Source organism: Malaya genurostris, chromosome 2 (assembly GCF_030247185.1).
Source record: "Malaya genurostris strain Urasoe2022 chromosome 2, Malgen_1.1, whole genome shotgun sequence".
Classification (NCBI taxonomy): Eukaryota; Metazoa; Arthropoda; class Insecta; order Diptera; family Culicidae; genus Malaya; species Malaya genurostris.
The window spans coordinates 202,885,525-202,913,096 of NC_080571.1; the positions used below are offsets into that span (position 1 = coordinate 202,885,525).

At 39.0% G+C, this 27,572-nt stretch overlaps 1 protein-coding gene across 2 annotated transcripts; it reads right to left on the reverse strand.

The window, feature by feature from the left end:
• Positions 1–4,760: 4,760 nt before the first annotated feature.
• On the reverse strand, positions 4,761–26,975 carry LOC131427140 (regulatory-associated protein of mTOR). 2 transcript variants are annotated; one of them, XM_058590077.1, is made up of 5 exons: positions 26,532–26,975; positions 26,141–26,468; positions 23,405–26,084; positions 22,365–23,331; positions 4,761–5,734 (listed from the first exon to the last, which is right to left on the reverse strand). In XM_058590077.1, the coding sequence occupies exons 2-4, from the start codon at positions 26,439–26,441 to the stop codon at positions 22,395–22,397; spliced, it is 3,918 nt and encodes a 1,305-aa protein (XP_058446060.1). In that variant the 5' UTR covers positions 26,442–26,468; positions 26,532–26,975; the 3' UTR covers positions 4,761–5,734; positions 22,365–22,394. The 2 variants fall into 2 exon arrangements, with proteins under 2 accessions (XP_058446060.1, XP_058446061.1); XM_058590078.1 differs by having other exon boundaries at positions 22,361–23,331.
• Between the last annotated feature and the right edge of the window lie 597 nt (positions 26,976–27,572).

The following is a 27,572-nucleotide window of genomic DNA, read 5'->3' on the forward strand; positions in this document are numbered from 1 at the left end:
CGTTGTGAAATTTGTACCTTGTATCAAGTTTGTGATTTAAAGTACTCTTCTGTTTTTTTATTGATGATAGAAAAGTATTCTGGATTCATTCAATGTTTATAATGTCAATGGTGACTAAGTTTCAACTAGTTTACTTGAAAACAAGTTATTTTCAAGTTATGAAAAAATAAGTTATTTCAGTATAGCATTACAACGTAACGACAACTTATTTTTAGCCGACTTAACAACTAGTAGAAACTGCGCTTTTTGAGTCATGCAAGTGGTTAGATGTTAGTAACAATCACTCAAATATCTGGTTGCAAACTAGTCACAAACAAGCTAGCGTAACAAAAATTGTTACTTGGGTAGTCCCTTCAGTGTTGAAGTTAGCTAAAGTCATCCCAGTACTGAAATCGTGAAAAAAATTCTTCCTATCGGATCATCAGCTTACTTTCTGCCCTGTCTAAGCTGTTCGAGAAATCAATCCAAAACCGAATCCTCGCATTCGCTGATCAGCATGGTGTCTTCCTGAATAAACAGTTTGAGTTCCGGAAAGAAGGATCTACCATCTAAGAACTCGCAAGAGTAACAAACACGGAACAAATCAGTATCCAAGACGACAGCAATGGCGATCTTGGACATCAAGAAAGCGTTCGACAATGTGTGCAAGCTGCATCGGCGCATTTTTCCGATGTATCTGATTAAGATCATCAACAGTTCTCTTTCAAATAGAGCTTTCCAGATTTCTCAGCACAATGGTGTCTTGTCACAGTTTGCTGATGATACGGTCAACCTTTATGATGGACGAGTCGTCAACATTCTGAAGAACAAATTGCAAAGGGGTCTGGATGCTCTAAATGAATATTTCACAAACTGGAAAATTGTGATCAATGCGACGAAAGCTCAGGTCATCCTGTTGAAGATCGACTAGGCTTGTTCCCTCTGACGAATAGCGATTTCGGTTCGGTGGCGTAGTACTCACTTATGACAGACACCTAGCCTTCAGGTCGCATGTTGAAAAACTTATCAACAAAACCAATATACTCATCAGGTCCTTGTACCCTCCGATATGCTGAATATCTAAACTGCGCCTAAAGAACAGGAAACCGTCGGAAGCGGGGTACCATTTCAGGCCGACATTACGGTTCACTTAGTATTGGAAATTATCATTAGAATTACAATGTGCCTTTTTTTTTGTATTTAAAAGATATTTTTTATTCAGGCCTATTTGCGTACAAGCTTTACGTGGCCGATTGAGCCGATCTTTTAAATAAATTTTTTTTTTAGTTGGATCCCGTTGTCACCCTTTTTCTATGGGGAGAGGAGCTTCCATTTCCCTCCTGCGAGGATTGAGGGGCACTTCGTTCGTGGTTCGTCTGGTCATCCATTGCCGCATCGATGGTATTGTTGTCGATTTCCGTCTTCTTTTCGTTGCTAGTTGCTATAGATGCACCTTTGTTGTACATTGGTTGCAATTGCTGGTTGGTTGGAGGGTAAGTTGTTAACTGCAGCTGGTGTACTTTGTTCTATAGGGGATGATGATGGATTCGTTGAAGGGGATGCTCCATTGTTGTTGGTGGCTGTCACAGGTGTACTGGGGTTGCTTGGAGTTGGTGTGAAGGAAGCATTGTTGTCCTTTGGTGTGGTTGTCTCCTTGTCCAGTTTATCACATGGCTTACCGTAGTGAACAGCTTTTTGGCAATATTGACATGTGGCCATTTGATTGTCATAGGTAACAAGTGATTTGCACGGAATTCTTGTATCTTGACCGAAAATCACATAAGAAGGTATAGACCTCTTCAAGTGTATGCGTAATAAACGTACGCCATTTAAAATACCGGGGAAAAAATTCTTCCACTTTTCTTTTTCGATAGAGAGAATCTCTCCGTATTGGGACATAGTTTTGTGAATATGTGAATCGGTGACGCTTGAGTGAAGATCATGCACACGCACGCACTATCATCCATATATACTGGAATGTTGTACTTAATGTTCTCGTGCTCCACATAGTCCATATTGTTATTGTCTTTTGCGAATTGAATTGCATCAAACTCTTAATAATACTAGATGTAAATAACATTTTTCGTTTTATTGCATTGAAGTAAATGCACACGTTCAATGTCAAGATGCATTTGCTCCTTAAGCAAACCTTCAAGTTCTCGTATCGAAGGTCGACTTTTGCACTGCCTGAAGTCAACAAGAATTGTATTCTTTCGTACCGGCGGTAACTTTTGTTCGTTTGGTTCACTCATTGCGAGATCGTTCTATTGTTCACTACACAATACTGTACTTGCTTTCTTCTGTCCCGAACGTAAGCGGTTTTGTTTTATCGACTGACTTGGATGAGATGTGAAACCGAACTGAATGTGTCTGTTGATTTTGAAATTAATAAGAATGGGTGATCTGAACAGGCTCATACAAGCGTGATCAGAATGAAGAATTGAATTCTATATTTGCTTTCTTTTTGAGGGGGTCAAACTTTAAACGAGCACTTGAATTACAAAACACAAATTAATCCTGTTCAGCCGACTACACCTAATCTATGAGAGAGGAAATCGCTAGCTGTAGAACAATAATGGCGCGAGTAATATCCAATTGACAGGTGAGCTGTTATAAGGTGGAGGAAAGACACTGGCTAGAGCGCTGCGCTGGGAAATTTTTAAGATTGAGAAGTTGGAGATTTTATCACAGGAATGGATGGAAGGAGTGTAGTGTCCTATCTACAAAATGGGCGATAAGCTGGACTGTTGCAACTATCCGCGTAATCACACTGCGGAACGTCGCCTACGAGGTTCTCTCCCAAATCCTTTGCCGACGTCTATCACCAATAGCTAAGGCATTCGTAGGACCGTACATGGCAGGGTTAACGGACGCCCGTGCCACTGTAGATAAATTTTTCGCGATACAAGAAGTATCACAGTAAGTCGAAGCATGATTTAAAAATAACAATACAATATTTTTTTGAGCCATTCTTATTTCATTATCTGTTCTATATTATAGGTTCTTTATACCGTTCTCACTTCCACTTTCACATTCACTTCACTTACATGTCACTTCACTTGATTTTCCCTATTACCAGTATCACGATCAGTGAAATTCTTGAATTTTTTCCAACAAAATTTCGGTGATGTGATGTTCGTAATAGTCATATAGCTCATCTAAGTAATTACTTTTTTCTCTGAAACGTCTTCCGTAATAATAGACCTATATTCACTTCACTTGACTTCCACCGAAGTGAATACCGATAATAAGGATCACAATCACCGATACCGTGAAGTGATACCGATAATAAGGATCACAATCACTTCACTTGGTTTTCACCGTGTAGTGATACCGGTAATAAGGGCCATACTCTACAACATTTCCACGAGACATTTCCGAAATCCATTTAATTGTACGCCAAGGAGCGAACTTTCGGTTTTTCGCAACTCCGGTTAGGCCGGTTGTTCTCTATGGCCTCGACTATACCGGCAGAGCATCAACGAGTCCTTTTAAGTGTTTTCGGAAGGAAGGAGCTGCGGACCATCTATGACGAAGTGCAGATCAACGACGGAACATGGAGACGGTGTATGAAACACGAACTGTAACAGCTGCTTGTTCGACCAAGTAGTTCGTCAACTGTGATGGGCTGGGCATGCCATCAGGATGCCAAAAAAAAGTGCACAGCGATCAAGGTTGATCGGTTAAGTACGAAGTATCCGAGGCCATAGATCGAACTACATGGAGATTTGCATTATAAAGCAAAGAACAGGTAAGTTAAATAGTTCTCGATCGCGACTGTCGGAATTTGGGTGACAGCTTTGCTTTTTAGGATAGCAGTATATGAACCCCGTTGTGTTCGTTGTTGACGATTACTCGTTCTTTAATAACGTTTCCAAGGACATGTTTATCGTGTAAATATCGTCAATCACACCTTGCACTCTATGCAGTGTAGGATGCGGAACAATTTCAATTAGTAAGGCTGTTCGAATTGTTTCAGATTAGTGAGGGCCTGGAACACTTTTTTGGCTGTTGTGCATAGTATGCACCGAGTACCGCGTGCATCCTTCGCTTTCGGACTCCAGTGTGATCTTTTTTGAAAGACTTTAGGTATGATGAACGAGTTGGTGGGTAAGCTCGAGAATTTCAATCCGAATCAGTAGTTGCGTACATTAACAGTGTATGCTTGATAATAGTTTCACCGGAATTAGTAGATGTGGACGAAGATCATCACCGATTTAAAAGGCATTAACTTTTTCTTTAGCAACAGTAACTGCACAATTTACCACTTGTCGATGTGTTGGTTGCCGGTTCAAAGCATAGGACACTTTCACGCCAGTTGTCGTATGTTCGAGCCCTGACCTGGAAGGATTCCTTAGTGTCAATAGGGTCGTAACACTTCTATGACATGAAATGATTCTGTATGCTATGAATCGGCAGCGAAGCGAAGTTAAAACAGAAGGTAAAATTCCACAAAAGGAATGTAACACCAAGACTTTGACGATGATTTGTTTTCCTCCAACTGTAGAAGAACCGGATAGGGAGATGCTCAGCTCTCTTCGCGGACGAAAAGAACTTTTCAAAAATTCCGATTGATGAAAAGACGGTGGAGAGATACTTGATTCACATTTGCACTTGATGCACCACGCTGCATTTACGTAACTCATCCGAATGTAAAAAAAGCACAAATAAAAATCTGTCAAAAATTTGCAATGATTACTCGTTGTCGGACATTGGAAGGTATTACCGAAACTTTGAAATTAAACGAAGAGAATTTTCGGATAACTAACAATCTACGCTAGTTAGTTGCTAGCACATTTGTTGGTTTTGTGTATTTTCGCCGTTGCAAAAATCAACTGTACAAGTATAACATACATACAAGAGCATTTTTACAAAAAAAGGTAATATCCTAACGTATGACATTTCATAATTTTTGTTACAAAATACTCAAAATTCAAAAAAATGATTAAATCATCTATTAAAAAAGAAAGAAACTTTACATAATCCACTATCGTTTTTTACAACAATGATGCAGCGAAACATTCAATTCCTATCACTAACTCTAGGGATTTCTTGGGAACAAACAATACCAATAAACTGTACAATTGAAGAGAAGCAATGAAAAGCTATGCTCATAAAAAGCAGCGCTCTGGGTGTGATATTATTCATTTTTTCGTAATATTTGCTTAACTTTAGTAAATTTGCTGCATCAATAGATATATAGTCCTCTCACCGAAGCCTGTCCACGTGTATATACTGTGCTTCTTGATTTTAGAGAAGTATCTAGTTGCTGTTGTGTCTTCACTATACTTTGTCTTAAACAAAACAAAACACTTACAGAGTATTCTGTAAGAATCGAATATTTTTGTACGTGTACTTGAGAAAGTAAAGTTGTAGCTAGTAAAAAATCTTCTTTAGTAAACAATGATAAGTTCAGGCTATCTTTTTTTCTAGTTATTGTTGGGTCTATTGTGTGGTTGGTTCTATACTGACTACAAATAAAGGTAATATATCAGCATAATAATGGAAATCTTCTACCTTTTCTGCTTATCCTAGATAATAGCTCAACAGTATCGTTTTTTATTACTGCCGTAGTTTTTTTCAAATAAATAGTGCAGACCGGTTGTAACAGTGGATGCTTTTGAAGCCGATATCCAGATTGTCTGCAAATTTTATCTTGTTTCTGTTCGATAGTTGAGTGTACATTTTATACGTAAGCGATTTTATGTTGTCTGCGAAGCCACTATTAAGTTTCCGTAACTCTAAATTTGTTTAGCTGAAAAAAATGGAAAAAAAATAATTCAATTAGTGTTTCCTGTGAAACTAAAACATCTAAAAGAAGAGGTTTTCAACTCAATATACACAATTGATAGCGGAAATTCCAGATATAAACAGTCTGTTCAGTAAAAATCGAAACTTTGTCAGTGATAAAAACATTTCTAGTGCCAAATATCACGAATAATTTTTCATTTCTTTGTTACGTTAATTTTTGTATAATTAACTATTGGGTTGGCAAGAAAGTCATGTCGGATTTTTGGTATCGACAGAAATTCATTAGCCTGCCGATTAATAAATAATTTATGATTGAATTTCTGTTTTGGTCAATCACTATTATTCATTTTTTGGGAAGCTGATGAATTCTGCGCTCTTGAATTATCTGGTCATTATTTTAAAATCATTTAAACGAGTAATTATTGCAACCCAGGTTGAAACTCTTATCTGAATCAAATTATAATGTGGATGCGCAAAACTGGGGCTATACGGTGGACGTGCAATAAATAGAGATGGGCAAAACAGTTCATTTCAAAGAACCGTTCAGTGATGCAAAGTTCTATTGAAAGAACTAGTTCTTCAGAACCGTTCGTTCGTTCTTTTCATAGTTGGTTTGTTTGTTCAAAGACTATACGAGAAATTAGTGTTGTTAAGTTAGGCGAGCAAAAAACAGGTCCCACGAATTAGAACTGAGCTTTCGTGATGCAGCTTTCTTATTACAGAACTAATTCTCTCACAAATATGTAAAAGGTGATTTTTTTGAGGTTAGGATTTTCATGCATTAGTATTTGCTCAGATTTTTTGAGGTTATGATTTTCATGCATTATTATTTGCTCAGTATGCTCTGACATTTCATCATGAATAGACTTACTAACGAGCAACGCTTGCAAATCAGTGAATGGGCCCTAGAAAAGTTGGCAGAAAATCCGCTTTTTTATCGACAAATTTTGTTCAGCGATGAGGCTCATTTCTGGTTGAATGGCTACGTAAAGAAGCAAAATTGCCGCATTTGGAGTGAAGAGCAACCAGAAGCCGTTCAAGAACTGCCCATGCATCCCGAAAAATGCACTGTTTGGTGTGGTTTGTACGCTGGTGGAATCATTGGACCGTATTTTTTCAAAGATGCTGTTGGACGCAACGTTACAGTGAATGGCGATCGCTATCGTTCGATGCTAACAAACTTTTTGTTGCCAAAAATGGAAGAACTGAACTTGGTTGACATGTGGTTTCAACAAGATGGCGCTACATGCCACACAGCTCGCGATTCTATGGCCATTTTGAGGGAAAACTTCGGAGAACAATTCATCTCAAGAAATGGACCGGTAAGTTGGCCACCAAGATCATGCGATTTGACGCCTTTAGACTATTTTTTGTGGGGCTACGTCAAGTCTAAAGTCTACAGAAATAAGCCAGTAACTATTCCAGCTTTGGAAGACAACATTTCCGAAGAAATTCGGGCTATTCCGGCCGAAATGCTCGAAAAAGTTGCCCAAAATTGGACTTTCCGAATGGACCACCTAAGACGCAGCCGCGGTCAACATTTAAATGAAATTATCTTCAAAAAGTAAATGTCATGTACCAATCTAACGTTTAAAATAAAGAACCGATGAGATTTTGCAAATTTTATGCGTTTTATTGTTTAAAAAAGTTCTCAAGCTCTTAAAAAATCACCCTGTATAAATGTCCCACCAACAACGCTTAGAGCGCGGAATTTCTTGCGACTCGACTTACAAAGAACGGAGTATGGTCAGAATGAACCGATTAGGACAATGGGTAATGTGTTCAACAGTGTGTGCGACCTTTTTGACTTTTTTGTATCTAGTGTCGTTTTCAAGAATAGGCTTGAGAGACTCAGATAAAACTTAATTATTTTTTAGCACTGGACAATATGTGCACCTTTATTCGTTGGGCTAATGTTTGTGAAATGTATTTATGTAAACAAGTATGTGTAAATGCTAAAAAGATGATGGGTTTATACGCGAATTTAATGAATCTCAAATGGGCTTGTCCCACTCCACCAAAAATCCATTAAGATCAATATAGGTCAGATGGAAGAAAATTAGATAAATAAATAAATGAATAACCCACTAAGTATACGTAAAGTTTCCACCATTTACAGTACACTTTTCTGCTCTGCACCAATATCCAATGTGCAGAACGAAAATGATTGACTTAAACTGGTCGATTCAGGTTTGGTCACTCAGAGACTAAACATTTTTTTATATGGGAATAGACACTACTATTTAAACAAAGCCCCTCACACAACCAGAATTAATATTGAACCGGTTTTAGTACTATCTAAAGGAAAATAGATTGAAAAAAAACTGACGAATGCAAGTGAGGAATGAAAATCTTCGAAAAGGTTCTCACAGTGACGGGAATCGAGCACTTTCTCCTACGCGAGGAAATTTTTTTGTTAATTAAATTGCTCTGCATGCGAAACACACGAAGAGACAGTCTAATTGAATAGAAGAAACCGAACCCGTTCAGCTGAGCTCAAGTGCCGCACTGTTCAATGATAGTTATATCACTACGGCATTGCTGACGGGGTAAAAACTTTTCTCCGGGTAGGAGAAAGTCACGGATTCGATTGCTGTCCCTGTAGTTACCTTCACGAAAATTTCCATTTCTAAGTTGCATTCGTTAGCCTTTTCCAATCTTTCAACGAGCTCCAGGCAATGGCAATTGCAAGGCAATGAGGGTATGATTTGTTCTTCAATATCGTGTTCAAAATCACAATCGTCACGGCTACGACCAAACACCAGCTGAGATCATTACGTAGATGATGACGCTGATTTACCCCAAAGGCAACGAAAGAAATAAACAAAAAATCTCAAACCAAGATCTGAAGGCAGAAGCGGTAAGTGAATTGGAATTGTGGTGTGACATGTAATCTGATTGCTGATTGCGCCCGAGCTCAGCTAAACATGCTCGGTTTCTTTTTTTTTTTTTTTCATAAATACGTTTATTTCATAGGCAATATACATAAGTTTTTCTTCGCCGTGGCATCCACAATACATAGTAGTTTAAACCTAATACATTTCGAATATCATATTAGTATGTTGGTACTCATTAGTTAATCTAAACACTGTTTTTATCAAGCGAGTTGCTATTTTAATTACATTAAATAAAATACATTTATTTTGTACATGATCTTATAACTATTTCAGGATTGTTTGTATCAGTTCACCACTTATATTCAATATCCTATAGTTGGCTATTGGTTGAACTCATGGAAGAGAAAACAGTTTAACATAAAATAAAATTTAAATTGGAACTCCAATGGATTTAATGAAATGATAAAGAAGTTTCATGTATGGAAGGTCACGACAAGCAAGAATGTCGCGAACTGGGACATTGGATAGTCTACCTTGGGTACGCAAGGAATTTATTAGTTGAGATCTGACATCACGAAACTCCACGCATGTCCAAACAACATGGTCAATATCGCGGTAACCTTCGCCGCAAGCACAATGATTAGTCTCGGAAAGTCCAATTCGAAGGAGATGTGCATCTAACGTGTAGTGATTGGACATGAGTCTGGACATCACACGAATGAAATCTCTACTCACATCCAGTCCCCTGAACCATGCCTTTGTCGATATTTTAGGAATAATTGAGTGCATCCACCGACCCAGATCATCTTTATCCCAAGAAGCTTGCCAGCTGGCAAGTGTTCTTTGGCGAGACGCGCTATAGAATTCGTTGAAAGCAATCGGTCTCTCATAAATTTCACCCTCAATAGCACCACGTTTGGCTAAAATATCGGCTCTTTCATTGCCTGGAATGGAGCAATGAGCCGGAACCCAAACTATTGTGATTAGATAATTATTATTCAATATGTCGTTCAGACACTGTTTTATTTTACCCAAGAAAAACGGTTCATTTTTGCCAGCAGCGTTTGAGCGAATGGCTTCAATTGCACTCAGACTATCTGTGAAGAGGAAATAATGGTTTGGAGATAATGTGACGATTACATTCAAGCTATAATGAACTGCTGCTAACTCTGCTATATAAACAGATGCAGGTTCTTGAAGCTTGAATGAGGCCGAAACATTATTGTTGAACATACCAAACCCTGTCGCTTCTTCCATTCGCGATCCGTCCGTGTAAAACATTTTCTCAGAGTTAATATGCCTGAACTTACTTGAAAATATTTTTGGGATTTCCATAGAGCGTAGGTGGTCCGGGATTCCACGCACTTCGCGCTGCATGGATGTGTCGAAAAATAAAGTTGAGTCAGGTACATTTAGGAGGCTGACACGGATAGGAATATATCTTGAAGGGTTGATTTCCTGTGACATATGGTTAAAATATACTGTCATGAATTTTGTTTGAGATCGAAGCTCGACTAGTCGTTCGAAATTATTAATTACCATGGGATTCAGCACATCACATCTTATTAGCAGGCGTGATGAAAGCTCCCAAAATCGATCTTTTAATGGAAGAACTCCCGCCAGAACTTCAAGACTCATTGTATGTGTCGAATGCATGCAGCCTAAAGCAATTCGCAAACAACGGTACTGAATTCGCTCAAGTTTGATAATATGAGAATTTGCAGCGGAACGAAAACAAACGCATCCATATTCCATCACTGAAAGTATCGTTGTCTGATACAATTTTATTAGATCTTGCGGATGAGCACCCCACCAAGACCCTGTTATTGTTCGAAGAAAATTTACTCTTTGTTGGCATTTCGTTATCAGATACCTAATGTGTCCTCCCCACGTGCATTTGGAATCAAACCACACCCCGAGGTATTTGAAAGTTAAAACCTGTTGGATCATTCTTCCCATCATATGGAGCTGAAGTTGCGCGGGATCATGCTTTTTTGAAAAGACGACCAGCTCTGTTTTCTCCGCAGAGAATTCGATACCAAGATGAACAGCCCAAACGGACAATTTATCTAAGGTATCTTGCAATGGTTTTTGCAGATCAATAGCTTTGGATCCAGTAACTGAAACCACGCCATCATCTGCCAATTGTCTTAGTGTACATGGGGTTACTAGACAGCTGTCAATGTCATTCACGTAAAAATTATAGAGGAGCGGACTGAGGCATGAGCCTTGCGGGAGACCCATGTAGCTAATTCTGATTGTTGCCAAATCGCCATGTGAAAAATGCATGCGTTTCTCTGACAAAAGGTTGTGCAAATAATTATTTATAACCGGTGGAAGTCCATGTTGGTGGAGCTTGTCTGAAAGAACATCAATGGAAACTGAATCAAATGCTCCTTTAATGTCTAAAAATACAGATGCCATTTGTTGCTTTTGAGCGAAGGCAATTTGGATGTCAGACGAATGTAATGCAAGGCAATCATTCGTCCCTTTATTTCTACGGAAGCCAAACTGAGTATCTGACAACAAACCGTTCGTCTCGACCCAAGTGTCGAGACGTCGTAGAATAATTTTTTCGAACAATTTTCTGATGCAGGACAACATCGCAATGGGTCTATATGAGTTGTGATTGGAAGCTGGTTTCCCCGGCTTTTGAATGGCGATAACTTTCACTTGTCTCCAGTCAGGTGGAACAATATTTTGCTCAAGAAACTTGTTGAACAATTCCAACAAACGTCTTTTTGCGAGGTCGGGCAGATTCTTCACCAAGTTGAATTTAATTCTGTCCAATCCAGGAGCGTTATTGTTACAAGACATGAGTGCTATGGAAAATTCCATCATTGAAAAGGGGCTATCAATGGAATCATCATTTGAAGAAGACTCCCTAACAATGCTATGCGTAGGAACGGAATCTGGACAAACTTTCCTCGCAAAATCAAATATCCATCGATTCGAGTACTCCTCACTCTCATTTCCTACGTTACGATTCCTCATTCGTCTGGCCGTATTCCAAAGAGTGCTCATTGAGGTTTCTCTTGACAAACCTTCCACAAAATGTCTCCAATAGCTGCATTTCTTAACCCGAAGTATGTTCTTGTACTTGGTTTCTAAAACCAAGAATTTTTCAAAATTCTGAGGAGTTCCTCCTCCTCGTTTTAAAAACGTCTTGAAAGCATTTTGTTTCGCGTGTTTAGCATCTGAGCACTCTTTGTCCCACCAAGGATTTGGAGGTCTTCTGTTAGACGATGGACCAAGAAATCGTTTGGTTTGGGCTTGTTCTGCGGCCTCCAGAATCGAACAAACGAGGAAGTCATATTCTTCAAGTGGGGGAAGCTCTTCCATTGAAGTTAAGACACTTGAAATATTACTTTGGTATTTAATCCAGTCAATATTTTTTGTCAAATCATATGGAATATTAACTGAATTAGCAATGCCTTTGTTACTGCTAATTGAGATGATGATTGGTAAATGATCGCTACCATGTAAATCAGGAAATACTTTCCAGGTGCAATCTAGTCGAATTGAAGTCGAACAAAGAGATAAATCTAATGCACTTGGACGTGCAGGAGGTCTTGGGATCCGTGTCATGCTACCCATATTTAGTACCGTCATGCTAAAATTGTCGCAAATATTATATATTAGAGATGATCTGCTATCATTGTAAACGGAACCCCACATCATTCCGTGCGAATTGAAATCTCCTAAAATCAAACGTGGAGCAGGAAGGGCTTCGACAATTTCATTAAGCTGTCGTTGTCCAACTTGAGCTCTTGGAGGAATATATACCGAAGCAATGCAAATGTCCTTTCCTTTAATGTTTATTTGACAAGCAACAACTTCTATACTAGAAGTCGAAGGAATGTTTAATCTATAAAAGGAATAACATTTCTTAATTCCTAAAAGCACTCCACCATACGGGGAGTCTCTGTCGAGACGTATAATGTTAAAGTCATTAAAATTTAAGGCTATGTTTGATGTAAGCCATGTTTCGCACAAAGCAAATACATCACATTTTTGACTATGCAACAAAACTTTAAATGAATCAAGTTTTGGCATGATGCTTCGACAATTCCACTGCAGGACAGTGATTGAATCATTTGCGGCGGATGATAAATTATCCATCAAATGATACAAAACCTGAAAGAGCTGGCCATTGAGCTGATAACTGTTTCAAAAAAGTTCTAGCTATTGGAAGGAATGCTGTTATGATGGTCTTTAGAGGTTCAGAAATATTGAATGCAGCGAAAATCCATTCTACAATTTCCGAAAATTTCAGTAATCCTGTTGGTGAATGTGAAATGGAGCCCACTGGATTATTGTCTTTTCTTGAGCTAGTTCCTGGATTGGTTTGTGAATTTGACAAACCAGGAGGCACAGTTTTTGGTTTTAAATTTGGCTTTTTAGCTTTAACACGGGGATCTTTTTTTGAAGGTATAATTTTAGGTGTCTTTTTTGGTATTTTGTGGTTTGTTAATCTCCTCTTAACAGACCCTTGAGGAGTGACAAACGAGGTATCTTCACTATTTCCGTCAGAGTCAGATTCCTCTGGCTCCGCAAGATTTGAAAAACCGTTTTCGGTTTCCAAAGGGGAGACATGTATGACCGTTTTGAGCATTTCTGCATATGTGCGCTTAGACCGTGCTTTTAAAGAAAGCTTCATTTTGTCTTTACGCAGCTTAAATGCAGCGCACACTGAAAGATCATCATGAGGGCTTTCCCCACAATAAACACATTTTTCAACATCTTTATCGCAAAGATTATCCTTATGAGGCCCTTGACATTTGATACATTTGGACTTATTACTACAGTAAGTAGCTGTATGTCCGAATTTTTTACAGTTCGTGCAATTCATAACATGCGGTACGAAAAGCCGAACAGGAAGACGAATTTTATCGATATAGACATGGCTAGGCAATGCAGATCCGGCAAATGTTACGCGAAACGAATCTGAGGGACGATAAGACTTTTTTCCATCGACAATAGATGCTGAGTACAATTGTTTGCACTCGAGTATCTTAACTCCCTCAAGCATGGAGTTTTTAAAACGGCCAACTCCATTTTTAAGTAAATCATCTGCTGTCAGACTTGCTTCAGTCACAACACCGTCAATTTCTACCTCCTTCGATGGAATGTAAACTCGATATTCAATAGCAAATAATTTACAGGTTACAATATCGTTTGCCTGTTTCAAGTCGTTAACTACAACTCGAATTTTATCTCTATTAACCTTACAGATTTCTTTAACTTCAGAGAAATGTGATGTCAAATCCTTTGTAATTTGCATCAAGTTTAAAATCTTTTCTTTTTTTCGAAGATAGACTATCCATGGCCCAGTGGTACCCTGTGGATAATGTTTAGCCCTCGGAGTATTTAAACTTTTACTAGTATCCGGAATCGGATTCGGATGATCTTCCATGAGATCATCCATTACATTAAATTTTTTTTGTAAATTAATAATACCAAAATAAAAACTTATGTTTAGTAAAATTTCAGATATAAGAAATAAAAAATAAATTAAATTAAATCTACCTTGTAGCTGATGTCTCTGTTCCTTTATCGTGAAGAACGACGTGAAGCTCTTCCAACGATTTCCAATTGGCAGTCTTTTGCTGTTTCCAATTGGCAGTCTTCTGTCGTTTACTGCTATCTCAGTTGCTCTGCCGTCGTTGTGAACACCACTGCACTTGCTGTACCTGACCCCAGGTACAGTGCTTTTGCTCTCGGTGGCGATCAAATGCGATGCTTGCAGTGTAGCACCTCGCGATATATGCCGTCTCTTTTGATCCTACGCAGCGTACAAATTCTGGTACCTGGTAGATCAGCACTGGGTTGCTTTAGCACCTCTGTGCCTTTGCACCCCTTCGTCTTCGCACCTTTATGCGATGGCACCTCTGTGACTCGTCACTTCTATGCTCTCGCACCTCTGTGTCTCTACACCTCTGTGCGTATGAACGGGATGGCCTTCGTTGCTAGCTTTCCAGTCGGGAAACGCCCCGAATATTGCGTTTGCTATGGGCAGTTTAACTACCTGAAGCTTAGAATTGTCTCGGTAGCAGCCGTTAACTCACGAGCCAGTACAATCGAAACACAACCTCTTCGCTTGAATGGTTTTTACTGAATGACTCGGTTTCTTCTGTTCAATGATAAAGAAAACTAAGGGTTCAAATTCCGTCTCTGTGGTAACTTTTTCGCAGTTTTTCATCTCGTAATTGAATATGCAGTCTTTTTCTAGTTAAAAATTAATAAAAACCCAAAATAAGCTCGAGATGGCTCTACGTCTTCGCAAGATTAAAACAAATCGTTAAAAGAATTGAACCGATTGTGCATTGCACATCAGCAAGTGAGCCTTTTGCGGTTTTATTTTGTGCACCGTTTGACTCGCACTCGGATTCGAGGAAAATGTTGGACAAACTTCATCATCGAGTGTTGGATGATTTGGGTCAGCCCTTCTCATCACCAACTGAGGATCAATTTTTAAAAAATCAAAAAGAAATTCCCATGAATTTCTAGAAAATACTCTTAGAAACGACATGGAATTAATCCCGAAGATACGCGCGACCGAGAAGTTGGTAGAAAAAGGTAGTACGGTGCCCGCCCTAGCGGCTTTTTCTCGAAACCACGTTTTTTCAACTCTCGAGGAACATTACAAATTACAGATTTTTGTTTCCTTTCTCTTTCGATTAGACCCTGAATTCGATACAAATAAGAAACTGTTTTGCTTTCAGATGATTCGTTTCAAAGAAATAATGACACCCACCAACAAATTGGAGTGCTCGAGTACGTTCTGTGTTAAAGAATGTCCCAGAAAGTATGGACGCACTTTGATTTAGCTGTAAATAATTCACAAGTGTCAGATATTCAAATTTTATTCGATATACTGATAATATTAGACTACAACAACAGAATATTATTGTCAACATTTGCTACTTAGCAATTATAGACAAGCTGGCGCACCTTCTTGCGAACGTTCCTCATTAAATTCCGTACAGACTTCTTGGCGACAAGTTCTGACACTTTTTTCCAATCTTTTTCGAACTGTTGAATGGTTTCGGCTGCCGAGACATGTTTCCTAAGATGTGCCTTCGTTAATGCCCAAAATTCCTCAATTGATCCAAGTATTGGGCAATTTGGTGGATTCATGTCTTTTGGGACGAAAGTGACATTTTTGGTAGTATATCATTCTACCGCTGATTTCGAGTAGTGGCAAGAAGCAAGATCTCACCAGAAGACAACAGGATCCTTGTGGCTTCGAATTATGGGTAGAAGTCGTTTTTTGTAAACATTCCTTGATGTATATTTCGCTGTTCATTGAAGCAGTGGTGATGAAGGGTTTCGAAATCTTGCCGCAGCTACAAATTGCTTACCAGACCAGAGCTTTCTTACCAAATTTTTCGACTTCAATCGATGTCTCGGACTGGTTTAACACTTGCACTTCTCGCACCGTATAATATTGTGGTCCCAGCAAGGATTTGTAATCGATTTTTACGTAGGTTTCATCGTCCATGATTATGCAGTTCTAATTTCCAACAAGAATCGTATTGTACAGCTTTCGAACCCTCGGCCTGATCGATGCTTCTTGTTTCGGACTACATTTTGGTTGTTTCTGCTTCATATAGGTTCGAAGATTCAATCGTTCTTTAGCACGAAGAACATTTGACTTCGAAGTGCCCACTTTTTTGGCCACATCCCGAACTGAAACCTCCTTCTTTTGCTCGAACGCCTTCAGTATACGTTTATCCAACTGAGGGTTAGCAGGACCTTTTTTTCGACCCGTTTTCGGTTTATCCTCAAAGGTGTTATCCTCACCGAACTTCCTGATTGCATTTCGCACGGCTTTTTCACTTACTCCTTCTATTTTTGCTATCTTTCTCAGTGACAGTCCGCGTTCTGTGCACCATTTGTACACAATTTTTTTACGTTGTTCTGCTGAAAGTCCCCGCATTTCGAAACAAACTAATGAAAACGAATAAACAACTGCACAAGTGATTAGAGAAGAGTGTAAACAACAGGACGCAGTCATAAAAATTGACAGATTCTGAACCATTGCGAAATGGCAGCGGTTTTTGGTTGAGTCCATACTTTCTGGGACAGTCTTTATTACAATTATTCCGATTCTGGATTTGGTCGCAGACGATTTCCGTTATAATAAAACGAGGAAGCACCGCACGCGAATTAAAAATCCGGATTACAACACATCAAATGAATCTACGAAATATCTGCAGTTAGTTATAAAACCGATACACTGAAGAAGGATGTAAGTAACATTCCGAAATACGCGTATCTGTATTGTAACGTTTGTTATGCTTCATTAAAGTATAGTGACTTTGTGAAAGTGTAATAACGTGACAGTGAAATAGTGGAATTAAATAGTACAGAAAAAGTGAAACTGTTAAGACGAGTTTATCCACATGGAACCATGTTTTACGACATAATTATTGTTAAGAACATTTCATTCTATGCTGCTGTGTTCATAACGTTTGCATTTAAAAAATGGACAAAAATTGTGATTTTTTATGGGTTTGCCTTTACCCGCACTGACGAAACGGTCCACGCAGCATCAATCATAGTATTAGTAACCCATGAGTCAGTGGAAAAAAAATTGACAGCTCTCTCAGTCGAACTCTAACCGTGATGGCATACAGTGAATCAATTCTGCTCAGAAGGGTACGCGCTCAAACAACGGCTCCCCATCGCGTCAAAAACGGACTTCGTGCGGCATTTTGTGGACATCGGCCGGGGACGATTTTAAGATTTTGATACGGTACCTTGTGACCATTTCCGATCTTCCCCGCGAATTGTGAAGTGAAATCATACACTTGTTGTTGTTGATGCATCTATGAAATATGTCAAGTGGTATGCGGTCATCTATGCTAAAATTACACCGAAGAAAGGAAACTTATTAATTTCATAAGTTGTGACTTATGAACCAGAACAATTTTGATTTCATTGAAGACTTATGCATTCAGTAAGCACACATACGAACTTTATAAGCATGACTTACGAAATTCATATCAATGACATATGCATTCTTTAAAACATAATAGTCCACCTTGTGAAAATGTCATTCCTTATAAAAACAGTCAAACCATAAAAATGGAAAACGAAGACACCAGCTCTTGTTAATCCGGACTCGTTTTCAGATGACTTAAATATATCCTTTGGAACTGGATAGATTTCTAAAAAATGTACGCAGTGTACGCAATATGTAGAAATTCATCATTTGCTATCCACGAAATAGAAAATCTCTATCTATTCAGGTCAAATGAATTTTTTTTGTAATAGGTAGGTGCTTTCTTACTTGTTTATCAGTAAACATATAAACAATGTAAAGAATAAATTCTGTTTATAAAAATTTTAAGTTTTTACCTTTTTTATAAATATAAAAATAGGTATATATATCATTGAACCAATCGATTCAGTTCGACTAACTGAGCAAATTTTTGACACTATCCATCACAATTGCTCTTGAAAACAGAATATGTTCTTAGACTTGGATTCCGCACGGTAATATCTATCCATCAAGCCATAGATTGTTAGAATCCGTTCATTTCTAACGAGGATATCGATATTTTTGTGTAAGCGACTTTTCGCCTTATTCCAGTAGTAGGAATTTTGAACGCTGTAAGACAAAGCAATGCACAGTGGGAAAAAACCAGGAAACCCGCAAAGAAATCGGGAACCATGGAAAAAGGCAAAAAACAAGAGTATTTCTTATGTAAAAAAAATCCAAGAAATTCAATGAAATGGTTTTTAATGGCCGCACGAGTCGCCATTCTGCTCGTTTTACCCCAAATGCTCAGCAGTTTTAGGGGTTTCTGTAGTATTTGTTCTGTAACTTGAAAAGAAATCGAGTGTGGTCTACTAAAATAGCTTGATTTTATGTGAAAATGTCTGGAAAATCGAATGGAAGAGTGTACACTGGCCGCACGAAACGTTTTGGTGACTATTTTACCCCATTTCCTCCATATCACGATATCTTATTGTAAATCGTCCTTAAATCTCGGTAAAACTTATTGGAAGTTTACTAAATCGAGCTTATCTTATGTAAAAAAGTGTGTAGAATCGAATGCCAAAACTTATACTTGAAACGAAACGAAACGTTTTGATGACTATTTTACCGGGATTTAAGGACGATTTACAATAAGATATCATGAAATGGAGAAATGGGGTAAAATAGTCACCAGAATGTTTCGCGCGGCCAGTGTAGGTTCTTCCATTCGATGCTACAGACTTTTTTACATTAGATAAGCTAGATTTAGTAAATTTACAATAAGTTTTACCACGATTTAAGACCAATTTACAATAAAATACCATAAAATGGAGAAATGGGGTAAAATAGTCACCAGAACGTTTCGTGCGGCCAGTGTAGGTTCTTCCATTCGATTCTACAGACTTTTTTACATAAGATAAGCTAGATTTAGCAAACTTGCAAGAATTTTTACCAAGATTTAAGGACGATTCACAGTAAGGATCTTATGAAATGGAAGAATTGGAGTAAAATAGCCACCAAAACGTTCCGTGCGGCCAGTGTGGGTTATTCTAATCGATTCTCCAGACTTTTTTACATGAAAGTAGGCTATTCCAGAATACCGCACTCGACTTCTTTTCAAGTTACAGAGCGAATGTTATAGAAAACCCCAAAACTGCTGCACATTTGGGGTAAAACGAGTAGGATTGCGATTCGTGCGGCCATTGTAAACCATTCCATTGAATTCCTTGGACATTTTTACCTAATAAACGCTTTAGTTTGTTGACCTATCTCAATTAGTTCATGAGTTACAGAATTCCTTGCGGGTTTTCATAGTTTTTTTCCCCACTGTGCAATGCTTGGGAGCTATGTGAAACACGATTTTTTATATTGTTACATACAATTCTTTCTAAAAGCCAAAAAGACTGTGTACAGCATCCTTTTTTAAGGCATTTTGCCTCGGACCGATTTTGGCACGGTTCGTTTTTGGCAACATAATCGTTCGAATATAACATATGTAAATCAGATGATGGCAAGTCGAGTTGAAAACAATTGCATAATTATATTTATTTAAACTACTGATAGTAATGAATGCTGAAGGAACATAACACCCATATACCATTCAAATCATTTCGTCGAGATCAGCAAATCCGTGTGTGGAAAAAAATTTCACTCAATTTTCTCAGAGATGACTCATCCTTTTTCTTCAAACTCAGATTCATAAGAAAAGTCGTATGCTCCCAAACAAAGTTCCTGAATTACGTCTGGATTCGTCTTCTGGTTCCTGAGCTACAGGATATGTCGAATGATATTAAAATAGTGTAACTCATTTTTCTCATAGATGGCTGAACCGATCTAAGGTTCAAATGAAATCTAAAAACCATCTAAGATATAAATGAAAGGTCTATATTCTATAAAACATCTTGCTTTTTAGTCAGATCCAACTTCCGGTTTAGGGGATACAGGGTGATTAGTATAAAAGTGTACATTTTACATAAATTTTTCAGGTTTATGGGAAATGAAGTCGATAACCAAATAAACTTATTTCAGTTTCAGCGGTATTCAGTTTTCGATTCGGAAATTTAATTCGCACTACGATTTCTCAAAGATGCAATGATTTTTGAGCATTTTGAATCAAATGTAAACTATACAACTCCTCAGGTGAATTTAACTGACTTCGGCTACACCGACTTTCGAATTCCGGTTCCAGTATCGAATCGTTTCTCAAAGCACAATCGTTTTCTCAAAAAATCGCCATATTCGCCATATCGAATTTCAAAAACAAAAATTCAAATTAAAGGATTTATGGTTCCATACAAAATTATAGAATTTTATCCGATTCTGGAATTACAGGGTGATGAGTTTTTTAATTCAAGCCGATATAGAAGATGACATTTCCAAAAAGCTTCAAAGTTGGACTCAAAACTATTGCAATTTCGTAATATTTATTGCTGTAATTGTCGCTTAAAACGACAATCATTGTAATAATATTATGATAACTAAAACACTGAAGAATATTCATGCAAAAAACTCATACGGATTGATAAAAGTGGTATCATCTAATTGCTAGGTGGATTAAGCACGTTTTTTAGAGCGATGAATGTCATAAGTAGGGGTTATGAAATATGTAAATAACTTATTACATTCTCATCAACATTTCTACATTAATCATAAGTCCTCACGAACTTCATAAGTATGATTTATGAAATTCATAAGAAGGCCAATGAAATTTTTTTCTGAAGATCATAAGATTTCCATATGGGAAACTTGTAGCACAATATCGTGAATGTTTCTTATGGATTTTAACAGCTTTTTTGCGTCCGTGTTTTGATCGATTGAAACCGCATCCGTCGTTAGGTACGTTGCGCAGTGTCAAGCGAAAAGTTATCTGTTTTAGGAATTTCTATGTTTATGTTATGTTCTTCGGTTGCTTGAGTTTGGATTTGCAGGAAAGTAGTGTAGAATCTAGTTAGGGCTGGTTTCATGATTCCTCGGAATCGTTTCGTAATTTCCATGCTTGAAGTGAATGTTGAACGAACTCTTGATGTGAAATGTGCGATTGTTGTTTCCGTTCACTCGACTTCTGGTGAAACGTTATCTGTCGTTCGTTCGTTGTTGTACGTCAAGGGATAAATACGAATGCACTGACAGATGAGAGTGACACTTGTTCTTCTTCTTTTTCTGTCTGGTCACTCACTCTGACACAGTCACTTAGGCCATATTACCAGTTAATCTTCGTTTATAGTCCAATTGACTTTCTTTCCACTACAGGCGACAATCTCGCTATGTGGCTACATCGAGTCGCCAAAGTACGGATAAAAATTTTTTCTCGAGAAACACTCGAATTTTCACCGCTCTAACACGATTCAACGTGCTCAACCGTTGAGAGATTCACCAGAAGTCGAGTGACACTTGTTACGTTGATCGAGACGATCAAATGTTAGAAATGGCTGAGTTGTAGCACCAAATGAGTGCAAATTAAAGTTTGAATCGTCACATTAAATTACGACGGGCAACGCTCGTACGCAATGCAAAAATAAAAGTATTGATGTGGAACACATATTCTTTATACTAGTATCGGTATCGTTTCGAAATAAGCCGCGTAAAAAGGAAACTTCGAATCATCTCTGGTAGTTCATAATGAAACATTGCAACATTAACGAAATCATATTAATGGTAGAGATCACGATTCTATATACAAGGAATAATATTCTTCACAGAATATCTCCACTGATTTGTAAAACAACTTTAGTTTAAATGTTTAATTTATTATTTTGGATAGCGCATTAAAAATTGTAAAGAACTATTTCTATTATTTCCTATACTTTCGTTGTGTGTTATAATATTTGATAGAGGAGCTATCATTAATATTATTATTATATGTCTTTTATTTAGTTCCAATTTAAGCCTGTATTTGTTATTAACTGGAGTTGATATCGAGCTATATAAGGTCACAGTTTCAGTTTCAACGAGCCGATGTTGTTCGTGTTCACGTCAATCAGGTTATGTATCTGACATTATCAACCCGCCTTTTTTAAAATTGATTTGAAAGGATCTACAAAGACTCTCGACGATGGAGTAATACATTTTTGGACCCAAAATCGCCAGAATTAAATACACTGTACTGTAGATGCTGCACATATTCTCATATAACGTTCAAATATCTACGGATAGTAGATTAGACTCTAAGCTGTAGTATCTTAAACTCGAGCCCTATTAGGGAACTCAGAAAAATATCCGCTATAACTTTCTTGCGAGCCCAATAGTAATGCAATGACCAAGTAAATATATGAATACATAAACTAGTTTCATACTACATACTTACTTACCAAAGCGATATCTCACCGTTAAACGTACGCTCACTTCCGATCGATTACAAATACAGCTGCTGTGTTATCGTTGAACCCTGCTGCCAGACTAAGCTTATGTTTGTGGAATGACAGACACGATGTCACTCCTTTCTTGGTACCCATGAAGCCTTCATTGCACCGAATAGTATTTAAACTTCTGCCATCTAGTCCATAGATGGTGATGACACTGGTAGCACTCGCCACAATATCTGCGCTCGAGTGAATACTCATTGCCGAAACGTCCGGACCAGCACTCCAGTGTTGAACGGAGGAGGAAGTTTTACGAATATCGTACAATCGCACGGTTGATGTTGTGCAAGCCGATATTAAACTTTCACAATCGTCTCTCAGACAAACGGTTAAAATTGGATTCAGATGCTCTCGGAATGTAGCAAACCGGGCCTCTGGAGGAGAACATCTCCGGTCAAACAATCGCACGCTACCGTCATTACAACCGGCCGCAAATATTCCGTTTGGTGCACACGACAGCTTGATAATTGTCGTATCCGACCCACTAGCGATATCACAGATTTTAGATTCCCGTTCCGCATCCCAAAGGCGAATATATTTTGCTTCGCCCGCAGCCATGATGGTTTGAGACTTCTGGTGCCATGCCATCACCAGGCCGAGTTCACTGGTCCCAACCTTGGCCGTCGCGGGCGAATTGAAATCAAACAGACCATGCCACGCAGTGACTAGAGCCGATTCCCGATTCGCTTCCGCTGGTTTCCAGATTCGAATCACACTATCGCTATAACCAACCAAAACCAGGCCAACATCGTGTGCGTTGACAAAGTCCAACGAAGACACTGTTACTGCCGCAGGAGTCGCTTGAAACCGATTCTGATCGAGAAATATCGATTTATGTTGTTGGTATGGCTGCTGTTTGAAAGGAATGAACGAGCTCGTAATATCGGTGCTCCAATCCTGAAGAATGACTCGATCCCTATGCAGAAAAAGAAATCAATAATTAAACAAAAATAGCAGAAAAAAACAAACACAGACAGAGACACACTCACTTGTAAGCTACGGCAATCTGATCGTCGTACGGGTTCAACTTTACCATCGTTGGCGTGTGCTGCGTACGGCAGGACCAATTTTGTGTATCAAGTCGCCCGAACACCGCTCGACGCTGTTGTTCTCGACCTTCCTCTCGTACAATCCGATTTCTAAGGCATCGCGACTGGCGATCTAAAAACTCTGTTGAATTCTGATCGCTTGCGCTCAGTTTTGACTCTATCAAAAATTTGGATGGCCGTGCGAAGAAACTAATTGACCAATCGATGTAGTTAGTAGTGACAATCGGACTTGCTTGTTGTGGTTGCTGTTGCTGCTGTTGAGATGGCGATTGTTGAACTGTTGTTGCTGGAGGAGCAGGATTTTGTTCAGATTGTATGCTTGGTGGTGGTTGTTGCTGTGAATTGAGAAGAGAGCCTATGGGGAGCGTTTGTTGTTGTGACGAACAGCTGGACAGTTCGGAGCTGTCGCTAATGTGGTGCAGTTTCTTTTTGTTGGGCACTGGGGTAAGATGTGTTGCTTGGTTTAGATGATTATGCGTTGGGGGAGATTCACCACCCAAATAGTTTATTCTAGTGTTTGGCGATGGCGGTAAACTCATGCTGCCAGCATTTTTCTCCGATGTTGTGGCTTCTTTTGCCATTTCGTAACCCTGCTTACCAACATATTCGACAACTTTCTGTGCCATTTGAGCAACTGCTGGGAAGGGATCCTTAGCAAGGGCGTTGATTCCATTCCACAACTTTTGGTAAATCGATCCGACTGTTACGGCATTTTTTCCGACATTTATTATGTTACTTGTGCTGGAGACACGCTTTATATTAATGTTTCTTTCCAGACTGTGATAGTGATGGCTGATCAAATGGTTGCTGCTAGTCGTTTCCTGAAGGAACACCGAAACAAACTGACTCTCGAAGAATCGCACCATCCACTGTAGCGAAGCAATTAGTTCCATCCGTACTAGTGGACTCATGTCATTGCAAACGGTGGCAAACAAATGCATTGCCGTTGATCGATCGATGTTGTTCGCATGGTCCGATCTCTGGGTAACAGAGCTTATGAAAGTACCCAAAGCGTACACAGCAGCCGCTCGAACCTCCGGAATTGGATCACTTAGCAAGGGGTACAATTTTTCATTGGCATTGTCTCTCACACCAGACCATCGCGCTTGTTCATAGTTTTGCCACATGTGCCCCAGGCAGATTGCAAGCCACTGTCTTAGTACTGGATTTTCGTCGTTCAGCTGATCTAGGCAAATCGAAAGTAGTTGCCCTTGAAGAGCGTTTCCTTGTCCAATGGGAAATTTGTGAACTATACTTGCCAGTACAAAAGCCGAATAAATACGATGATTGCCTTTGAATCCAGGACAAGGGCTCGTATCTAGTAGAGCTGCCAGAAAATATTTATGCCCTTGATCACGTATTAAATCTACTTGACAGGTGCCATCGACGGCCAGAATTTTCGCCCAAATAAACACCAAGAATGGTCGTAGTTCCTTTGCTAGACTTTGGAGCAATTTTAGCACGTAAGGAAAAATACCGACACTAAGCGCTAAATTGACTGCCCACGGACCCAAATCGAGAAAGTGACCTAACAGCTCCAAGGCACGCAATCGATGGACTTGCGACAGAAGTACTTGAAGCACAATCGGTAGCTGTTCCGGAGGGCTTCTCTGCTCAGAACTGCCCTCTAACCAAACCTGAAAAGCCGTCAATTGTTCTTCGAAAAACGGCGAATGCTTGAAATGTTTCTTCTTATCAAGAATGTCTGGTAATTGCGAAAGAGCCAAATCAAGTGCCAAGTCCCACGCAGACCACATCGGGTGACGATAGCTTTGCGGAAGCGGTGGACTCGAGATAGGTGTGCAATCGTACGAACGGAGAATACGCTCCGCTAGCAGGAAATTCCGGAATAAGCTGGCTACAAGCAGATCCTGTCGGAAGAGCTTTTGAAATAAATCTCGTGGTAGCGTATTCCATGCGATAGTGTCCGTGATAGCTGTGAAGATCCAATTCAGCTCACCGAGCATAGTGCGACGATCATTCAGTTGACCGGGAATTCGTTCTATAAGATCTTCTGTTACGTGTGGAACTAGTTTTGAAGTAGACTGAAGAATGAACCACTTCAATGCTATCCGAATCGGTGTAGTCAAGCAGGATGTAAACAAATCTGCCGGCAACTGCGGATTCATCGGTAAAATTTGATTTGCAGCGCAAGCTGCTAACTGGATGCAATTTTTGTAGGTGGCTACTCCCAACACTGGAGGTGATGGTGAATTCCGATTGATTTCTTGATCTGACTGACCTGCTGTACTCCCACTGCGTGCCCGCATTTGCTCTAGCTCTTTTTCATGCTGCTCGGCAAAAGTATTAAAGCTGTTGACAATTATGCCAGCATTCGAACAATCATACACATAGATCGACGGAGCCCCCATCCACGTCTGCAGGTCGTAAATCGACAGTGGGATGTATTGAGTATAGGTTCGATTGAAAACCCATATCTCGCCATTAACAGTTGGTCTAGGCACACCATGCCCATTGTAGTGGAACAAGACACGTTCTTCCTTTGAATTTCTTCGCAGACTGGTGCAAAGTTTCTTCACATCTTCTACCGTAGGATCAAGTGAATGTTTATAGCGAGCACGAGGTTGCCAACGCTCATATTGCTTCTGAAGATTGTTACCTTCAATAAAATACACATCAGAATATATTGCTACGACAATTCATACAACGACATACCAATTAACTCCATTGCTTTCTGCGGAGACACCGAAGAAGGATCGATCCAACATTCCAACCGAGAACACGGTTGTATTTTGACGACATCCGGCGGATCTACACCAACATTGAGACATAGCACTAATGCAACGCTAACCGTTTTCATACGCTCTTTCACACGCCAGCTCTGTGTGATACAATTGATACCTTCGATTTTGCCCAAGTGGCGGGCATATATAAAACTTATCGGAAGTTTAGAATCGTCTTCTTCCTCTATCACACTTTCACTACCCTTGTCAGTAGTTTCAATCATGTTGCACATTACCAATACTACCACTCAAACAGTTTCCTGGAAATGCATGCAAATTTGTAATTAAAACGTTGCGCTGCCGCAATCAAACGCAATATTTACCTTTATCTTCTTCCCGCTGCACTCTTCTTTTTGTTAACCAATATTGTAAAATATAATCAGAATTTGCAACCCTCTGATTCGGGTGCTGTTCGTTATCAGTTTCAACCAGTTGCCAGTTCTCTTGGGGCGACAGATTTTGCTTTCAAATTGTATGCATCGTGTTCTCATAACACTAGGTAATAATTCTCCGCACTACACCTTTTGACTATTCGTCGCGGGCATGAGTGTACTTCCTTTCCAATGGTTACGGCATAGAATGTTATGAACATTAAAACGAGACAAGCCTCGAATATGATGCGTTGTTTCCAGTCACCAACTAAGCACTAGACAACAGGAAAAAAATCGATAGCAAAATCTCCCAAACGACTATTTATTGAAAAGAAAATCGCGATAATTTCCGAAAAAATTAGGTCTAAACTTCTGAAAACACCGTGAGGTTAGGTTCTGAAGGTATTTTTTTTGTGAAAAAGAACTGTCAAATAGCACCACAGTTGATTGAATCTGCATATTGGTGGTGGCAAGTTTTTTTATGTTTGAGTACGGTTTTCATTTCATTTGAAAAAACAAAAAGAGGTGAGAGAGAACAATTTTTTAAATTATATTAATCAAGACAGAAATACTTGATAAATAGAAAATTTAAACTTTATATCCGAAAACACCAAATAGTGCAATAAAATTTTGAGTAACATTTTGTTTCGACGTGTACATGCATGAATCCCGGGCGCCATACTTAATTTTGCGAGAGAATTACGACTTATATCGCCATCAGTATACAATGGGGCCTGCACAAACGGGGAAATAAAACTAAACGAAACACTCATCATTTACGAAATTACGGATAATAGCGAGAAGTGATACATCTGAAAAAAGCAGATGATATTTTATGATTAATTGTTATCCTTCACTCAAATAAATATTTACGTTCGAATTACTTGAAAAATCATACGAAATTGTATCAAACGTAAAAGTGAATATTTTACGTTCCGGACGAGGGGGACAACAGATCCGGATAATATCAATATAACTCAAAAAGTCAATGGA